The sequence below is a fragment of the Manacus vitellinus genome, unplaced genomic scaffold (genome assembly GCF_001715985.3).
Source record: "Manacus vitellinus isolate BGI_N305 unplaced genomic scaffold, ASM171598v3 scaffold_5_pilon, whole genome shotgun sequence".
Lineage (NCBI taxonomy): Eukaryota > Metazoa > Chordata > Aves > Passeriformes > Pipridae > Manacus > Manacus vitellinus.
This window is the reverse complement of record NW_021940682.1, coordinates 33360593-33378206: the sequence shown is the minus strand read 5'-3', so window position 1 is coordinate 33378206 and position 17614 is coordinate 33360593. Positions and strand designations below refer to the sequence as shown.

General features: G+C 41.4%; 1 protein-coding gene across 1 annotated transcript in view; it reads left to right on the top strand.

The window, feature by feature from the left end:
- Nucleotides 1-17285, top strand: part of HMGA2 (high mobility group AT-hook 2) — a 103767-nt gene extending 86482 nt beyond the window's left edge. The window contains exon 5 of the mRNA XM_018080855.2: nucleotides 16919-17285. Coding sequence (XP_017936344.1) covers nucleotides 16919-16966 — 48 coding nt within the window. The 3' untranslated portion in view covers nucleotides 16967-17285. The remainder of the gene's footprint in view (nucleotides 1-16918) is intronic.
- The last annotated feature ends 329 nt before the right edge of the window (nucleotides 17286-17614 follow it).

Sequence of the window (17614 nt, the reverse complement as noted above, 5' to 3'; positions counted from 1 at the left end):
TGCTGGGTTTCATTCCAGTCTTGTTGCCTTTCTCTGATTTCTTTTTATACTACTGAATTTCCCTTTAAACTAGGGAGGTTCAGACTGAGAATTAGCAACAAGAACATGAGTTAATGCAGGCTTCCTAATCTGAGCTGTCTGAGGAAATAGTGATAAATTGTGTAAACACGGGGACTACATGGAAGTTCATGGAGGATAATGTAAATCTTATACTACATTCAGAGCAACCTCTTCCTTTTCCATCTGTTTCCTTCAAAATATCCTCCCAGATGGCTTTACCATGTGGCAGTCTGGATTAAGTTAGGAATGTATCCTGTCTTCATCATTGGGGACTGTAAGAGGTTACAGTCAAGAACTACTGTGTGATAGTAAGCCTCCCTTGGTACAAGTGGCAGAAACTCTTGATCAGGATTCATCCCAAGTGCTCTCATGTGCTTTGAATTGTAGATGTATTCTCAAAGATTTCCATGAGCGTTAGTGTACATCACCATTACTCTTGTTGTTGCTGCTAGCATCTATATCTCTTGGGCTTGTGTAATTTTTTAAAATACAGAAGCAGTAGGACCAGATAAAATTCTCATTTTATGAAAAACAGCTCTGTTCCTATAACCATTTCCCAGATTTTAAGCATCATGCAGGGTTCTAAATCTCTTTATGGATATCTGCTGTCCAGTTTGGGACCATACAGATACCTGTATAAAGTTTTGCAATATCTTTAAAACATTCCTGGAGCTCTCAGAATTTACCACCACACAGACAGTAAATAGTACCAGTAAAATCCACTGGAAATCTACACACCTATATAATTAATACAAACCTTTGAATACTATGGTCTACACACATCTTTGTGGTGATCACTGATGCATACTCTCACACTTACTTGAGTAAATGAAGAAAAAATAGCCAGACAGACTGCATGACATTGGTAGGTTTAGCACTTTCACATAAATATTTGCCTAAATCTCAAAACAAGATTCTTTGAAATCTTCCCTGACCCCAAAGAACGTAGAGCCAGATTTTACAATCAAGATGTAGTAATATTCTTATCAAGGTGTGAAAATAAACAATCCAAGTAGAAATTTCTCCATTTCCTCATTTTTAGGCAATTTGTAGCAGCTGTAGACTCGGCTCTGTGGGGGAGTTGCACTCTTAAGTAATACAAAGGAAATAGATATTTTTATGGAAACATAATTGAAGCTATCAAAGTTTTCTGGAAACAAGATATGTTTTATTTTTATCATTTCTGTAAAGAAGAAATACTGTGCATGTAGAACAGCCCTTTGAAAATCTTATAATCTCTTTCGGAGATCTATTAAAATCTCAGATCCTCACAGATCCTTAATATCTGATTCCAAAAGACAGCATACCAGGTCAGCAGGACAGTGTATAGATCAGAAAAAAGATTGTATCAGTCAGAAAATTACACATAAAGTATACGTAGAAAAGCGTGCACAAAAAAGTGTACACCAAAAGAACACATAAAGTATACTTTTCTACCTAATGCAAAATGTAGTAGATGCTTTTAAAACAACATCAAAAAAAATCAAATCCCAACAAGAATAAACATTTAAAAGTGTTATTTTGTATAGGAAAGAAGATGAAGATTTGCTATATTTTTTCCTGCTACTCATTTCTCAATCTTGGTATCAATAAAGTTATGCATGTTAATTAGTCATAATATATATACACCTCAAATTGCACCCATCACATATGTCTACTCAATGTAGGACACAGTAAATGCTGAAAGCATCAGACAGACTCTGCAGCCCAGGAGCTACATCCGTGATTCGCACATTCATATGCAACCCAAAAGTCACAGACTTTGTGAGCAGAGCTGAGCCTGGGACCCATGATGGTTGTGTAGCAGGTCCAGTGTGCTGGGATACCCTAACCAGTAGGCCTAGGGTTCAAATACTTCATCCCCTCTCTTTACCATGCAATAAATCTGCACTTGGACAAGCTTCAGGCGTTCTGTTACGTGCTAGCCACCACATGTGAATTTAGCCTTTTCCCTTCTGGGAAATCTCAGACAGATATGTGGTAGAAATACTCAAGAGACCCACTTCCATAGATTGAAAAGAAGCTTCCAGTGTCACTGACAGGATGGTAAATCCCTTGCACCCAAGCAAGGTGCACATACACATCCAAGAGAGTGAGTGCCACTGTCCAAGGCCATCCTGTGTCCTGCCAAGCCAGGAATACTGCAGCCTCACTCCACTGAGCCTTGACTGTAGAAATATTGAAAAACCTCTGCCCTGGAAATTGACCTAGTGCCCTGGGGTTTCATCGCCCTTCCCACTGCATCCAGCAAGCTGTGTTGTGTGTTGTGGACTTTTTTTGTATCTACTGATATGGAGAGTCAGAAAGTTCCCAGGGGAACTCCTGAAATTCAGATCCCAGAGGGGTAAAATTTCTTTTCCAATAGTACATGGAATTTTGTACTTTAGCATAAGATAAGTGCATATGTGTTATATAGGCCATTCCAGAACATCCTCTGAAAGTTACCATTCTTTCATTACTGCCTTTTTTTTTTAAGCAAATATTGAATGTTTTCCCCAAGGTAGCACTAGGGGCCATCTTATATGTACTGGAGGTTCTTGGTACCATGTGAACACAGGCTGAGCAAGTGTATGTTGTGGAGCATGGGAAATCAGAAAAGCCTCTTGCTTTCTTCATGGATGCAGTAAATGGAATCTTATGGAGGGTACTGGGCTTTACATCCTTGCCTTCTTTCTCTTTTCAAGGCAAAATGGTGGCAACTGCATGATGTGACTTCAAAAGGAAGACATACTCAGTCTTCTTTTTTTATAATCAGTTTATTATGACAGGAAAAGACTGAATAATTTGTCTGATGTCTTTAAAAAAAAAGAGCAGGTTTTTGGAATAAAACAAAAAAGAATCTGGGGGAAAATATAGAAGATGCAATTACAAGTTCTATGAACAGATGGAGCACTAACCTGGGCTAAAGAATGAGGCCTAGAAAGGGATGTCACATACTTCTGACAGCAAATATTTTCTTATTTATATGACATAACTTCTGAATAGACTATGAATAATGTAATTCAATGAGGCTATGCCTAAATACGCAAATCATTGTATGACTCATGTACCCAAGGCTGTAAGTATTTATGATTGTCATTTATTACATAGCTATGATAGAGTAACATTTTAGAGATGGCTGCATCCAGAAATTTGGCTGTAAATAAATTTTAAAAATTGAGATATTATAAAACCAGAAGAAAAGGAAGAAAAGGGAAATAATACCCTTCAGAACAGGAATATATTCAGATATTCAGTCACTTTTAAAGTTGGAAATACATGCAGTGATCTGAAGAGGTAGATTTCTGCTCTATAAGGCAAATTTTTTTGGATTTTAGTAGTTTATTAATAGTGGGTAGGTACACAGTGACCTCTCAGTTCTGGGATGACAAAGAGTTTACCACCAAGTACAGTGTCACGCAATGAACACTGTAGCCATAGGATCATTACCAAAAAGTCAATTTTATAAAAATCACCTTCGTAAAAATTTGGTGGTAGAAGGCTAGAGGAGGAAGGGGTAAACTAAAACACTTCCCTAAGCCAGCAAGGCTCCTCTTCACCTTCTCCCCACCTCTTCCCTCCCCCCTCCTTGCTTGTGGAAGGAGCCCAAGATGGGCAGGTGATGTGTATGGACAGGGTGGCTTTGTGTTTGACCCCATGGCTGTGGCTATGCAAGGTGTTTATGCAAGTACTCCATTCGGTTCAGAACTTGGCTGTGATTTGACATGAACTGAAGTCTCACTAATAATAGCCAGAAGAGAAGGGGTTGTGGTGTGTACTTGGGAAGCACCATTGAAGAACATGGCTGAGCAGTGTTTAAAAAATGTCAGTCAAGTGTAAATTGAACAGTGCTATTTTTGCATACACATACTACATATTTTGGCAGAGATTTCAAGAGTAGCAAGAGTCAGTGCTGCTAACTCTTGGGTATCTTGCTTCACAGACATACAAGATTCTCAGCAGCACTTGGCTATCCTCTGAAAATCTGGATTCTTTTAAGGTATTTACAGAGTGATAAACAGAAAGTTGAAAATACCAGAATGATCAGTCTGCAGACTTATAGGAACAAAAATAATCAAAATGCTAATTAGTAAAGATGAGGTGCGTGAGAAGGCTGCGCAGGAAGAAAGTGCTCTTTGCTGAGAGCTTGGTTCCTGAGCTTTTCATAAAGGCTCTGCATTTTTAACAGTCAACATCGTTTTTTCTCCTCCACATCCAGCTGAAGTCACTGAAAGATGCCATATTTCCTGACTTAAATATTATTAACAGATACTCAAGGGCTATATCCTTGCTCATTGCTGCACTGAAAAACAAGGGAAACAAACCTCCTGTGTAACCACTCTTGAAAATTGCTCCATCTTTGCCATTCCATTTCAGGGCCGTATAAATTCTGTTGCAAATTGTATGTTAAAAATGAGGTATGCTGAGGTGCATATGTAATAAGATAAATACAAAGAAAAAAGTTAAGACCAACGAAAATAGGTTTTTGTTTGTTAAATAATTTGCTAAGAAAGTTACAGTATTTGCATACCAGCACTATGAAAGTTTGACTAGGGAAAAGAGTAGTATACTGAGCTCTTATTAACTGATATACATATTTAAACATGTTTCGGAAGAAGTAATAAGAAGACAATATCTTATTTTATTTTGGGGGTTCCCTGGCATCTGGGGAATTTTATAAGGTCTGCTTGTTGTCCAGAATAACAGTCTTGGAATAGAAAAACAAGAAGCATTTCACAGCTACTCTGTCAGTTCTCTGTAGGGCATTTGTGGAATTTGATGAATTTAGTTCCTTGAAATCAGTGTTGCCATGCTACCCCAGGGTGACATCTGGCCTCCTCGATCAGCCTGTGTCAGCTTGTGACACGTGTGCCAAACATTAAGGCTGGGGGGATAGGCTGAAGCTATGAGCATGCCTCCTCCGTTGCAGTCTAGAGAGGACCACTCAGGTGAAGGATTTATAGTCAGTGTGAAACAAAATCACGACAGACACTTTAAAATCTTTTTCCTGGTGGAGCTTCTATCCCATGTCACTTCTGTTGGTGCTCTCACTGTACTGTTCCTTACTGCTGTAATGGAGTGAAGCAACACAGATGGCAAGCACAGGCTGTGATAGGCTGACTGCTCTTTGGGGAGCTGTTCAGGTCATAGATTGCTCACTGGATATTGTAGTCATGGGTCTGCTGTCTTTATAGGCAGAATAAGAAGTATAGGAGTGTCACAGCCTCATAGGAGACCACGCAGTGAGAATTATTCTCCTAGGTACTTCACATTGAAGGCTACAGAAATACATAGGTGGTTTTCAGACATGAGCAGCGCATGAAGGATCTAAACCTTTGGGCAGTTTGTAAACGTTTTGAGTTCATCATTATAGGACCTAAATAATAGACCTCAGTCTCCTTTCCCTGACTGAGGAAGGAGAAAAGCTATTCAAAACCACTGCCTGACTGTTGGGCATTGTAGCACTCGCATCGTCATAGTGCTAATCCATATCTCATGGATCCTTTTTCATTGGGATCCCAATGCAAGAAATGTTAAATTCTTTATGAAGTCTGCTCCAGCAGACGGTGAGCATCACCATGATGAAGTTCTGCTACTGATCTCACTGTTAGACGTTTCTGGAAGTGCTAGAATGTTTTCAGAAAATGTTGGCTGAAATCTCACTTTAGAAATGACTGCTGCATATATTAGAAAAGGATATAATATTGCCAGTGTACATCTTGCTTTGCCTCTGTTTTGTCAGTCACATTGTTCAGGGCTGATCTCTGATCTCAGGTTTGAATAGTTATTTGACACACAGCAACCATGGGAAAAGAGAAAGAGAGAAATAAAAAAAATCACCCGCATTCTGCCTGAATTCAGATCTCAGATTTCCCACATCCTGGTATTTAATTTCTCACAGAGTTACCAGTGGTTGATCTCACGGCAGGATTAGTGGGAAGAAAAATGAGAGCTCCATTGAAACCAGACTTGAATCTGGAAGGAAGGAAGGAGGAACATGTGAGCTCTAGGACTGAGGAGATATCAGATTCAGGGCAGTGAATGGTTTCTACCCCTTCCCCTTCCCTGATTCCCATGCTTATTTTGAGGTAAATTCTGGAAACTGAAATCAGAACAACAAAGACACAGTTAAAATAAGTTAGGGGACTCACACATTGCTTTAATAGTCTCCTGAGAGCTCTGTTATATAGTGAGGCATTAACTGTAATTTGTATTAGTATTTTTTTATGTTTAGAAAGAGGAGAATATATTAGCATTGAGGTATAAATTACAGTAAATCTGTGTTGATCCTAAAAGAAAACACGTTTTGAATGCACTTTTTCACCAGGATACCTTCTCTGATTTGATTATAGAATATAGATGTGATCAACTGGAAAAGAAATTCCCATAAAAGGTTCTATAATCAAAATGAAATAATCACTATCTGTTAAGTTGGACAGCTTCACTCACTTTGAATCAGGCTGTCTTGCCTAGAGAAAGAAAAAGCTTTGTCCTGTGGTAGCAGGACACTGTGTAGATCAAGCTCGAAAAGTTGGGTTGTTGCTCTATGCTGAGAAGGGACCAAACTTTCTCACCCTTTCTGCCAGATTGTGTAGAGATATTCAAGAAGTTGGAGAAAACCTTTAAATGCATCACTCTAAAGGCTTTTGCAGTTGAAGATATTAAGATGACAAGAAAAGTATGTCATTAAACCATAGCTACCCTTTTTTGATTACCTGGTATTTGTAGATTTATTGGCAGGGTGGCTTAAATTAGGGTTATATTTTTAGCCTGCAGCATTACATAATAAAATAGCAGCTGAATTCTTTGCAGTAAAAAAAGAGAAGGGGTGGGGGAGTTTATTAAAACCAACACAAACCTCTCTGATTTTGCGCTTTCGTCTGCACAAAGAGGTGCTCCATGGTTACACAATCAGTAAAGTTTGCAAGAGAAGCATTTCCATTGCCCATTGTGTTCAGGAGCTGTCGCCTGCCTTTTGCTGCAGACCTGCTGTTTAGTCTGAAACTGAAAATTAAACCCAGAACTTCAGCTCTCAAAGTTAAATACTCTGCGTTGCTGGAAGCACACAGCCTTGCCAGTGTCTGTGTGGCAAGATCCATGATTAAACTCTTCAGATATTTTTAAAAGCATTTAACAAGTCTGTTAAGCTTTATTGTTTTTGTTTTGGTTTGCACTTTTTTTAAGAAAAAAAATCATTTTCTGAATTACACCAGAAAGTCTCATGTGAACTGTACTGAATCAGCTCAGTAGAGCTTGCTGTCTTTCAGAAATATGTTTCTCATTTTGGAGGGCTTTTCTGAGAATGGCCCTGGCAAGGTAGAGCCCTGTACATTCAAATCTCTCCTTCAGAAACAAAAAAGAAAGGAAAAGCCAGGGGAGAGGAAGAGCAATGATGGTAGTGGTAGCAGAGCCCCGTGCCCTGCCCTGCTGAGGGCTGCCCTGGTGGGTGGCAGCATGGCACGGGCCGCTCAGCCTCAGGGCTGGCGTTCATAAAAATGTCACCGTTGCGCTTCCAGTGTGAAAGGCGCTTTTATCTCCCCTTCCCACAGCCCCTTTCCAGTGGGTACTTGGGACTGGACCCGGTGGCTGCTGCTCGGTCTTCCCGCATGTCTGGACCCTAATGAGGTGTGTGCGGCTCTTGGCTGCAAGTTTTCAATCTCTTTCTTATTACTTCAAAGCTGCTGCTCCAAGGTTCAGACAAGTTTGATCACTTGACAAAATCTCTCAGCTGGGATTCAAAAGGGAAGACGCTTTATTTTATTATTTATAATTGCAGATAGATAGCTGCTCCCAAACTGCTGTTGCCAGTGGCTCCGTGGGCAGAGCCACAATGCTTTTTTAAGTGATAAAGGATTGGAGGCGAATAACTTTTGGCAGTTGCTTCCTGTCTGTAACAAGTGGTCGATTTTAGAGGGAGAAGAAAAGCAGAATCAAAATCGAACAGGCCTTATTTTATTTTTCTTTTCATGTTCTAAATTTGGGGAGGGGGCAGAACCTAAATGATGTGGGTTTGACCTCAGTTTCAAAGCCTCTACTAGTGTTTCCCTACTCCATTCTGGGAGACCTTTGCTGTAGTCTTTCCTCTGTCATTCAGCATAAAATATGCACAGAAACTGGTGCTGTTTTGAGTACCTCAAAGGCTCAGGGGGAAGGCAGACTCCTACAGGTTTACCTGTAGGGGCTCCAGTATCCTTTTGGGCTTTTCCATCTTCAGTGCCACAAGAAAGCAGAGCTAACGCAGTCACCCACAGCATTTCAGTGAACTAGACAAGTCTAAGAATTTTTAAAGGTTGGCATCCGTCGTCTTTTGCTCTTTCATCTAATTATGGACTATACATATTAGTGGTTAGAGACTATTATTAGAGCCTCTGCTTGCCTTATGCTTCAGTCCGGATTTTGGCTGTGAATGCAGAGCAGTTTACCACTACAGTTTAAGCCTCCACAAGAGGTTTTAAGAGCAGCTTCTCAAAGTTGGGGTTAGTCCAGCTCAGTTGTATATGTTTCTAATAGCACCACTGTCTTCTTTTTCTTAATATTTTATTTCCTTCCCACCAGAACTGTTTATATCTTGTAGGGTTGAAGCTCTCCAAGACAAAATACGTCTCTGTCAGTGTTAGCATAGCACTTGCAATTGCTTCAAGCACCATTTTCTCTTTAGGCCTGTGCAGACTTTAAATGGTGTTTCCTGCAAAATTCTTCTGACCAGTACTGAGATTTTGCTGGAGATTTTCAGTCTCCTTTTAATCACATGGGGAACAGATTTTTTTCAAAGTGTTTTGACCTGCTTAGGTCAAAAAGGCACTTGCTCTACTCAGATGCCAAAACGCGTTTAAGAAATCTGGCCTGACGTAATTTAGACAGCTGAGTCTCAATTTCAAGGCTTCAGCCACACAAGCTTTGGTGCTGAGCGACCTGCTGCCTTGCAGAAACTTCTTTGCTGAATTAACTTCAGGGCTGCTCTAAAATCCATGGCAAATATGGACACCTGAAGCTGAGGTTCATTCAAGCCCATCTGTAAGAGAAGCAGAGAGGCAGAACCCAAGGTAGGTAATTTTTAGGATATCTAAATGTCAGGCAGCCTAATTCCTGTTTCTGGAAGTTCTCAGTGTAAGCCCTCCTGGATTTAAAAATCCTGTGTTAGATAAGCCCTTTCTATCAAAGTAACCAGAGAGACTCATTATCACTCCATTATATCAAACAGTTCTCCTAGTGGGAGATAAGCTAGGAGATAGAGAAATTTTTTATTTCCCCTTAACCTAACAGAAAGAAGATACTTGAATCTATATTTAAAATAAACTGTTCTGACTTAAAGAGGAGTGTTCTGTCCTGTCGTGTCCTGTTCTGTCCTGTCCTGTCCTGTGAGAATCCTCCTGCACAGTGTCCTGGTCCCCTCCAGTTACCTGAACCTGTTGCTTAAGGACCAAAACTTGGCCAAGCCTGGTGAGACACTTCTTCCAGAAGAGGAAGGGGATCTGTAGGAGTGGTTTCTAAACGTGCAAGGATGGTAACTCTCTCTGACCTGAACCAGCTGAATCCCAGCACAGCCCCAGCAACGTCAGTCTGTCTGCCTCAGCTACTTCACTTCCTCCAACAGCTGGGGATGTGGATTATCCAGTAATCCCCATGAGCAGCCTTTTTGCTAGTCAAGCAGTGCTATTCCAGCAGTAAAAGGAGAGGACACACTTAATTTGCTTACTAACTATGCAGCTCAAAAACCACATGCTGGTCACCTGCAGGACAGCATCAGTTTTTTGCTTTATTCCCTCTACTCCCTTTCTGTCTTTAACAGATTATATAAAAGTGGAATGTCTTCAACAGAAGAAAATGCGTCCTCTATACACAACAGTTTAGTGAGGAGGCTTCCTCCTAGAAGAGAGAAAACCCAGCTTGAAGTATCTACTTCAAATGAGAGCGTGGGGATTTCAAAATAAGTCTACATGTGAATCCAAACCAGTGCTATTGCATTCATGCACACTCTTATTTTTGCTGTCTGTTATGGATTGCCTTCTTGAGTGTGAAAACTTTGAGGAAATTGCTAAGTCAAAATGACCTTAAAGACAGTTGCTATCCCTTAGACTGCTCCTAAGAGCATTAGGTAGCTCTAAACATGCCCACCAAAAAGCATTTGGGCTTCAGTAAAGTTAAGCAGCAGCTGCTTGCCGGTATCTAAATATTGAACTCATGCTATGATCAAATCTGTGACAAAGTGGGTCATAAGACGCTAGGTCCATAGGAAGTTAAACATTTAAAGCAAGAATATTGGTTTGCAGTCCCTAAATCTCAACCCAAAACTGCCCCACCATCTGCCATCTCTCTGTTTGTCTCTCTGTTTATATTGTGTCATTTAAGTACTAAAAGTTTTACTTCCTCAAGGGGACCTGCCTGCTCACTATCCCGTGGGCTGTCCAATGCCTTAGTCTATGACTGCAGAAACAGTGCTGAGAGAGGGCAGGGTATCTCAGATACCCTGAGCAGAGTTTTTAACTGTTTTGTTACCCACCAAGCTAAAGAATTTGTGCTCCTTCTACCATACTAGCACTTGCAGTGCACAGAAATTGCTTGCTTGTGGGCTGGTTTACTTATATGTGTTTGAATGCAGAGTTTCTGTATTGACATAATTTCCTTAAAATTGTGTTTTAATCCAGCAGTAAGAAGAGTTGTGTGGCCTTTTCTGTATATGGTCATGATGATCTCTTTTGCCTTAATAAATGCATACGTTGTGATATGTGAAGTATATCTGCAACAATTTGAGCTCCGAATTCAGCTTCTGGAATTCAACTTTGCCTTACTGCTGAGTGATACTGTCACTGAGCTCTCTGTTGTGCTTTGCAGAGAGTACAGTAGCTCAAAGCAGCAGATCCCACCCTAAGCTTCATGCAAAGGAAACAGCACTCAGTGTCTGTTTGTGCTGTAAGAATTTCTACAGCAGTTTGGTGCATTGGCTGTGGAGCCGTCGGGACGGCACTGTGTCTCAGCTGGGCAGAGTCCGGGCCCCTGCATTTGCTATAGAAGCCATCTGTTCCTATCCCTGTATTTCAGGGTCTTCTCTGAAAATACTAGCTTGCATGCCAGTGGATTTCAGAGCAGTTAACAGCAGACAATGGTCCACAGTTTGCAAGTTGCTCTTGTCAGCAGTTCTTTTTGACGTATCTATTCAAGCTTACCCTCTTGGGCTTAGAAAGCAGCGAGCAAAATCTGTGCCAGTAGCTAATACTTCATTATAAAATAAAAGCTCTGACAAATTCAGAGGCTCCATATGCAGCATTATGATGATCCTGAAGTTCGTTTCACAAAATGGGTTCTAATTTTTAAATCTGCAGTTTGGAAATTCATGAGCAAAAGGTGAAAAAACTGAATTGCAGCTGAATTGCCAGTGAGTTTCATGGGGTAAAGACAATTATTCTTAAAGCTTTGCCCCAGGGTATTAGAACAGAGCAAACATTTTTACAAAAATACCAGTTACCCTTCTGCAGGTTGGGGAATACTTCTCTCAAACACCAGTAATTGTCTCTTCGTCAGGTTTTGTTGTAACCACTTTGTGCGAGTCCAGCAGAAAAAGGAATGCAGAGGACATACAAAGACCAAACTAAGTATATCTGTTCTTGAGGTCACTAGGATGCTACTGGCTGCTTGTACTTCCAGAAAAATAGCCTGCACCAACAAAATGTGGATCACCAAATGGAGATCTTGGTGTCAGGCCGTGACTTTGACCTGAAAAGGTGCTGAAGTTTAAATACAATCATTTGTGGCACAGCTTTGTTCTAGATGGTGCCACTTCTGAGCTTTAGGAATGAATCACAGAATCACAGAATTGTTAGGGTTGGAAGGGACCTCTGGAGATCATCTGGTCCAACCCCCTACCAAGGCAGAGTCACCTAGAGCAGGTTACATAGGAATGCAACTGGGTGGGTTTTGAATGTCTCCAGAGAGGAAGACTCCATGACCTCCCTTGGCAGCCTGTTCCAGTGCCCTGCCACTCTCACAGTAAAGAAGTTCTTCTTATGTTGAGGTGAAACTTCTTGTATTTTAGTTTATGGCAAGTGCTCCTCGTCCTGTTGCTGGGCACTACCAAAAAGAGCCTGACACCGTCTTCTCAACACCTGCCTTTGAGATATATATATGCATTAATGAGATGCCCTCTCAGTCTTCTGTTCTGTAGAATAAACAGGACCCGTTCCCTCAGTCTCTCCTCATAAGAGACACGCTCCAGTTCCTTAATTATCTTTCTTCCCCTCTGCTTGACCGTCTCCAGTAGCTCCTTTTCTTTCTTGTACCGAGGAGCCCAGAACTGGACACGGCACTCCAGATGTGGCTTCACTAGGGCCAAGTAGAGGGAGAGGATCACCTCCCTCGACCTACCGGCCACACTCTTCTCAGTGCACCCCAGGAACCTGTGAAGTGCATGTGCTAGTGGTTGTCACTTTGCATATTTCTGCAGTATACACCATTTTGTTTTTCCACAGTGGAGAAACTTATAAAGCAGAGATGGAACTTATTAGCTCTGGAGAGGGTTCATGGATCCACAAATCTTAACACAGTTGTTCTGTGCCCACTGAGTGTCTGCAGGGATCACAGGCAGCCACACAGAGCAGGTGGGCATGGCACAGGAGACCAGCACCTTTCTGGCTTATCTGCTGGTTACCAGATGAGATATCCAGGGCATCTAAAACAGCCTCAGGCTCCTATAATCAGGCAACCAGATGCCACCAAGGTTGTCATATTTTAAAATCGTGTGTTGGGCAAGCCCAAATAGGTACTCGTAACTGAAGCCTGCTGTTCTGCCTCCTGGTTCTTTTTGTTACCTTCACCACTGTTAAATCAGGGCTAACAACAGTGGTACCAGTCCCCCACAGAGTAGCCCTTCTGAGGGCAGATACCTTCTGTGAGTCATTGCAAAACATATGTCCTTTCCCTCCTGCTGGAGTCCAACATATGTGAGAGTTGAGGGTCCAGGCTAGTGTCCTCATTTGCCAGCCCCTTGCCAGTGATACCACTCAAGAAAAGACCAGTTAAACATTTGTGCACATAGGAGCTTTGAAGAAAGCTGCCTTGCAGCTCTGTTTTGGGAGAAACACCAGCTCCCTATCATCCCTGTTTGACAGGGCAATTATAGCAGTTAAGGGTGGAAACAGCTCAGGGTGCTAGCTTGCAGTTTGTCATACAATATCATGCTATGACCTGTAGCAACTCAGGATAAACATACCCATGCATGGCACCCTTGGATGACCAAGGACAGTATGTGCCAAGTAAAACTGCTTCTGTGGCAGGTCTTTGTGTCAATCAGTCTCTGAGGATACTTGTATGGGGATGTATACACAGATGCATAGGAAGTCACCTGAGATATTGTCTTAGAAGCAAGAATAAAGCCTGAGCTATGCATGTGAGTATTTACCCTGCCCTTTAGGTGTTAATCCTATTCACCCTGAGCTCTTCATGGCTATGGCCATGGCCATCCAGCCCTGTTAGCTGGATTCGACATGGTTTGTAGCTTTCTCAGGTTTCTCTTTGCAGTCTGCTAGCCCAGCCTCTTGCTAGTTTGCTGCAGCAGAAAACAAAAAAACAGGGGAGTAGCCCTTCAAGGCAAAATTGGGTTGACTTATGCTCAATTAACATGTCACCATGCTACAGTGAATGCAACTAAAAAGAGAGAACAACCTGAGTTAAGGCTGCCATGTAACCTGAAACCTTTGCTTCATGGCTGAAGCTTCTTGTGTTGCTGAATTTATGTTCTGCATGGCTATCATGCTCTGACTGAGTGACTTGGATTTCTGATGTCTGGTCTAATGACCATGCTTTCCTTCCTAATTTTTTCCCTTCTCTTCAACTTTATCAGAAGTATTTCTGGATTTACAAAGTGTTTGACTCCCACCCCAGTTCCTCCTTCAACTTTTGACTCAGGGACCCCCTATGATACATGGTTATGCCATTGACCTTGACGGGGATCTGTGATGACTTGTAAGTTCCTAGGGGTGCCTTCTGATGCTAAAGCATCCTTCCCCTGAGGTGCCCAGTGCCTGACTGCCAAGCAATGCACTTTACTGAAATGACTCAGCACAGAGCTGGTTTTCAGTTTCCACAGGTTGCACAGTTCTCAAAACACCTAGCCCCCTTCATCTTTTGGGAAGTGTGTGTGCGTATGGGTGCTGTAGAGCTAGATAGTGGGTTGAGGATCACAGCTGCACAACCTTCTGGTATTCGCAACCAGTTTTTCACAAGTGCAAAAAATCCCTCTCTTTTCCTGCTTTATACATTTGTATTTTCTCTTTCAGTTCCTCTACTGACCTCTTCCTTTGGCTCCCTCCATGCATATATGTCTGATTGGTACTATCCCTTTGTTTGAACTGTAAGCACTTCAGAGCAGCAATCATGTCTCCATCTGTTGTCTTGACAAGAAACTTACATGATAGTTTGGTTTAAAACCACTCATCTGTAACTGAGCTATCTTAGACTTTTGCAAGGAATGAACAACAATCTGAACCCTTTGACAGCTTTTCTTCATGAAAAAGTCTTTCCCAAGACTGATGTGAATTTGAAATCTGCCAGTCTCAAATATATTTTAATAATTAGTTTATTATTTAAATATTTGGGTGGGTTATCTTAATTTTTTGTTTCTCATTCTTCGAGGTACTACAGGTATACACATTTGCATGCACGTATGCAGATGAGAGCAACTCTTCCTTCATTGCATGAACATTGCATAAAGGAAGAGCTTCTCATTAATTTCCTTTGTCACTACAGCGGGGCTACAAGAAAAAAAAATACTGTGAGATTCACAGTAAAAAGCACTAGAGTGGATGGCTTTTTAACTAAAAAGAGTTCTCTTGTGGCCACGCTGGCTTGGCTTTGAAGTATGTCCTTCCATATACTTTGCCTCTCCCCCATCCTTCTTACACTGTGATTGGAAGTCTACCTTCATGGAAAATGAGTTCATCAGGTTTCAGTAGCCTCCTGACAAGCCAAGCATAAAACAAAGAGAGCTGCCGCTCTGTACCCACACGTGTGTTGCTGCCTTCCAGGAAACAATAATCAGAGGCTCAGGGGCTGACCACAGTGCTGTAAGAAATTAAGCATATGATCATCATCAAATATCAAAACATGTCTACCTGTATTATGTTAAGAGCACAGAACCCACAGTTGTAATTTTTAACTGAAATACTTGGCTTGGAGGCAAAGCTGGGGTTTTCCATGATCATTCCAAGTTCTGAATTACCAAGGCTCAAACCAACATATTTTGTACTGTCTCTCCACATGCAGCCCAAATCAGCCCTCTGTTAGGTGCCTGAAGATACGATTTTTATTCTTGACTGAAATCTTGTAACAGTTACTGGATTCAATGGGGTGGGAGCTCAGATCCCCCCAGCCCCATGCCACCGGGGACAGAGTAAAATTCACTTGATCATTTTGTGAGTTGGGGATCTTTTTTTTTTTTGCAGCACTGCGAATATAACCTGCTACAACTGGACAAAAGTTATTGTGAGGAAGAAATTGTTCATCTTGTGATAGATCAGTGTCCTCTGGAATTTAAGTATTAATTGAAAATTCAGTGTCATAGGGCAGCTGGCACTTGATTTTACTCTCTTTCCTCTGTCCATGGCTTTGATCATGCTACATCTTTCTTTGTGTCTGGTGCTCAAGATAGTACCCCAGGGTCACAGTCAAGAGGTATAAACCTACTGGCTTAAATATCTGAGGCCCAAGCTTTAGCAGGAGTGGGGGCATGAAGGAAGAGGAGGGAGCATTTCCTTCATGCTTTTCACTTTTCCCACATAACCCAAAGCAGACTAAACAAAACCAGTGTGAAATCTCATGGCTTGATGCTGCTATGGTTATATTTTTTAAGCTGTCATCCATTCATTTATAGTTATGTTTGTTCCCTGGATTTACAGCTTTTTTTTCAGCCTTTTCTTGTAGTGAGGTGGGGGGGAGGTCAAAACCTTATGAAAGAAGATTGCAGTGAGCAGTGGCCTGTGATTAAAGCACAGTGTTTTTCCTTGATGCTGCTCCTCCACAGCAGTGTCACACATGGTAGCATTTAGGAGCCCTTCACAGCTGAGGTGTTTCAAACACTAATGAATGGAAGTTTGGTCGCATAAGGCAGGCAAGCTTTAAGGCAAGCTTTTCTGAATGGTGTACTGTAGTGGCCTGGGAAAGGAAGAGAGTTATAAATTGTGTCAGTTAGCCACCCAGACAAAATGAAGCCATGTGGAAAATCAAATCTATTAAAGTATGAAGACTGTTATAAGCTGTTTTAAGCGGTCATTCTTCAAAGGTCTCAGTTGGCTGAGGAGGCAAATTCCTCTTCTTCATAGATCTTTTTCATGTGCTGTCTTAGGCAATGATGTGCAGTGTTTGATAAAAAACAACTTTTCACTGACAGCCCCTTTTATTATAAATGTTTATTGCCCCCAGTTCACCACCCATGTCCTGAAGGGTACTGCACATTCATTAAAAAAATCAGGATAAGAGCATCACATTTGGTCAGGCTTGCTGAAGGTAAACATGAAGCAGTAAAAGGGCCAATGAGGAGGAGAAGGAGAACAACAGCTTAACATTGGATCCCTGCTCAAAACGCTTTTTTTTTTTCTAGTTGCCCATGTTTGCTGGCCATAGGAGACCTATGACAGAGCATGGCACAGATTACTTTTTCTTGACGTCTCCTGGGGTAGAAGAAAAACCTGGCAAGGCAAAGTGGTGGGATCAGAGAGCAGGGTACCTTCCTCTCCTCCCCAAGGTGGCTTCTTGAGGTGTCACAGCAGCTGTAAAGAGCATTTTATTAGCTCAGGAGGTAATTGTCAGCTGCATGAGGGAACAGTAAAGCAGCAGCTTAAGATACACGGTCATATTATTATTATATATTATTCCTATTTGTGTATTCTAGGAAGAGACTGAAGAAACGTCCTCACAAGAGTCTGCAGAGGAAGACTAGGACACCGCACCATGCAATTTCTACCTCATCAGCAGTCTTTTGAAGGGAGAAGACACTGCCTTGACCACTTACTTTCTGTTGCCATGATCTTTCCACTTTTGCCTGAAAGGGGGGGCGGGGGGGAAGCGAGGGGAATCACATAACCTTAAAAAGGATTTGACTAATCATCTTTGTAATCCCTTCACAGTCCCAGGTTTAGTGAAAAACTGCTGTAACAGAAAGGGGACACAGATTAACGATGCAACTTTTAATTACTGTTTTCTTTTTTCCTATTAATAGTTTGTTTGAGTTGCTAAGTAAGGGTGAATGGGTCCAGAAGAGCTCCAAATCAGGTTTTCAGGTTTATGTCATTCACTGCACTGCATATAAACAAGAAACTTGTAACATAGTCATTATAATGGGCATTGAAATAGGAAAGGCTGAGTGTTGTAACACTTATGCCTTGCAGACACTTCCAGCAACCCACTCCCTACTTAGTGAACTCCCTGTTTTAGATCACCAAAGATAAGGATAGATACTACTCTTTTTCTTTTGTAACCTTCTTGTAGACTTGTACTTGATTTTTTATTTTTTTGATAAGACTTACTGTTATTTCAGGAAAAAAATGAAAGATGATCTTTCACTTCATTCAGCTGGTAATCAGAAGAA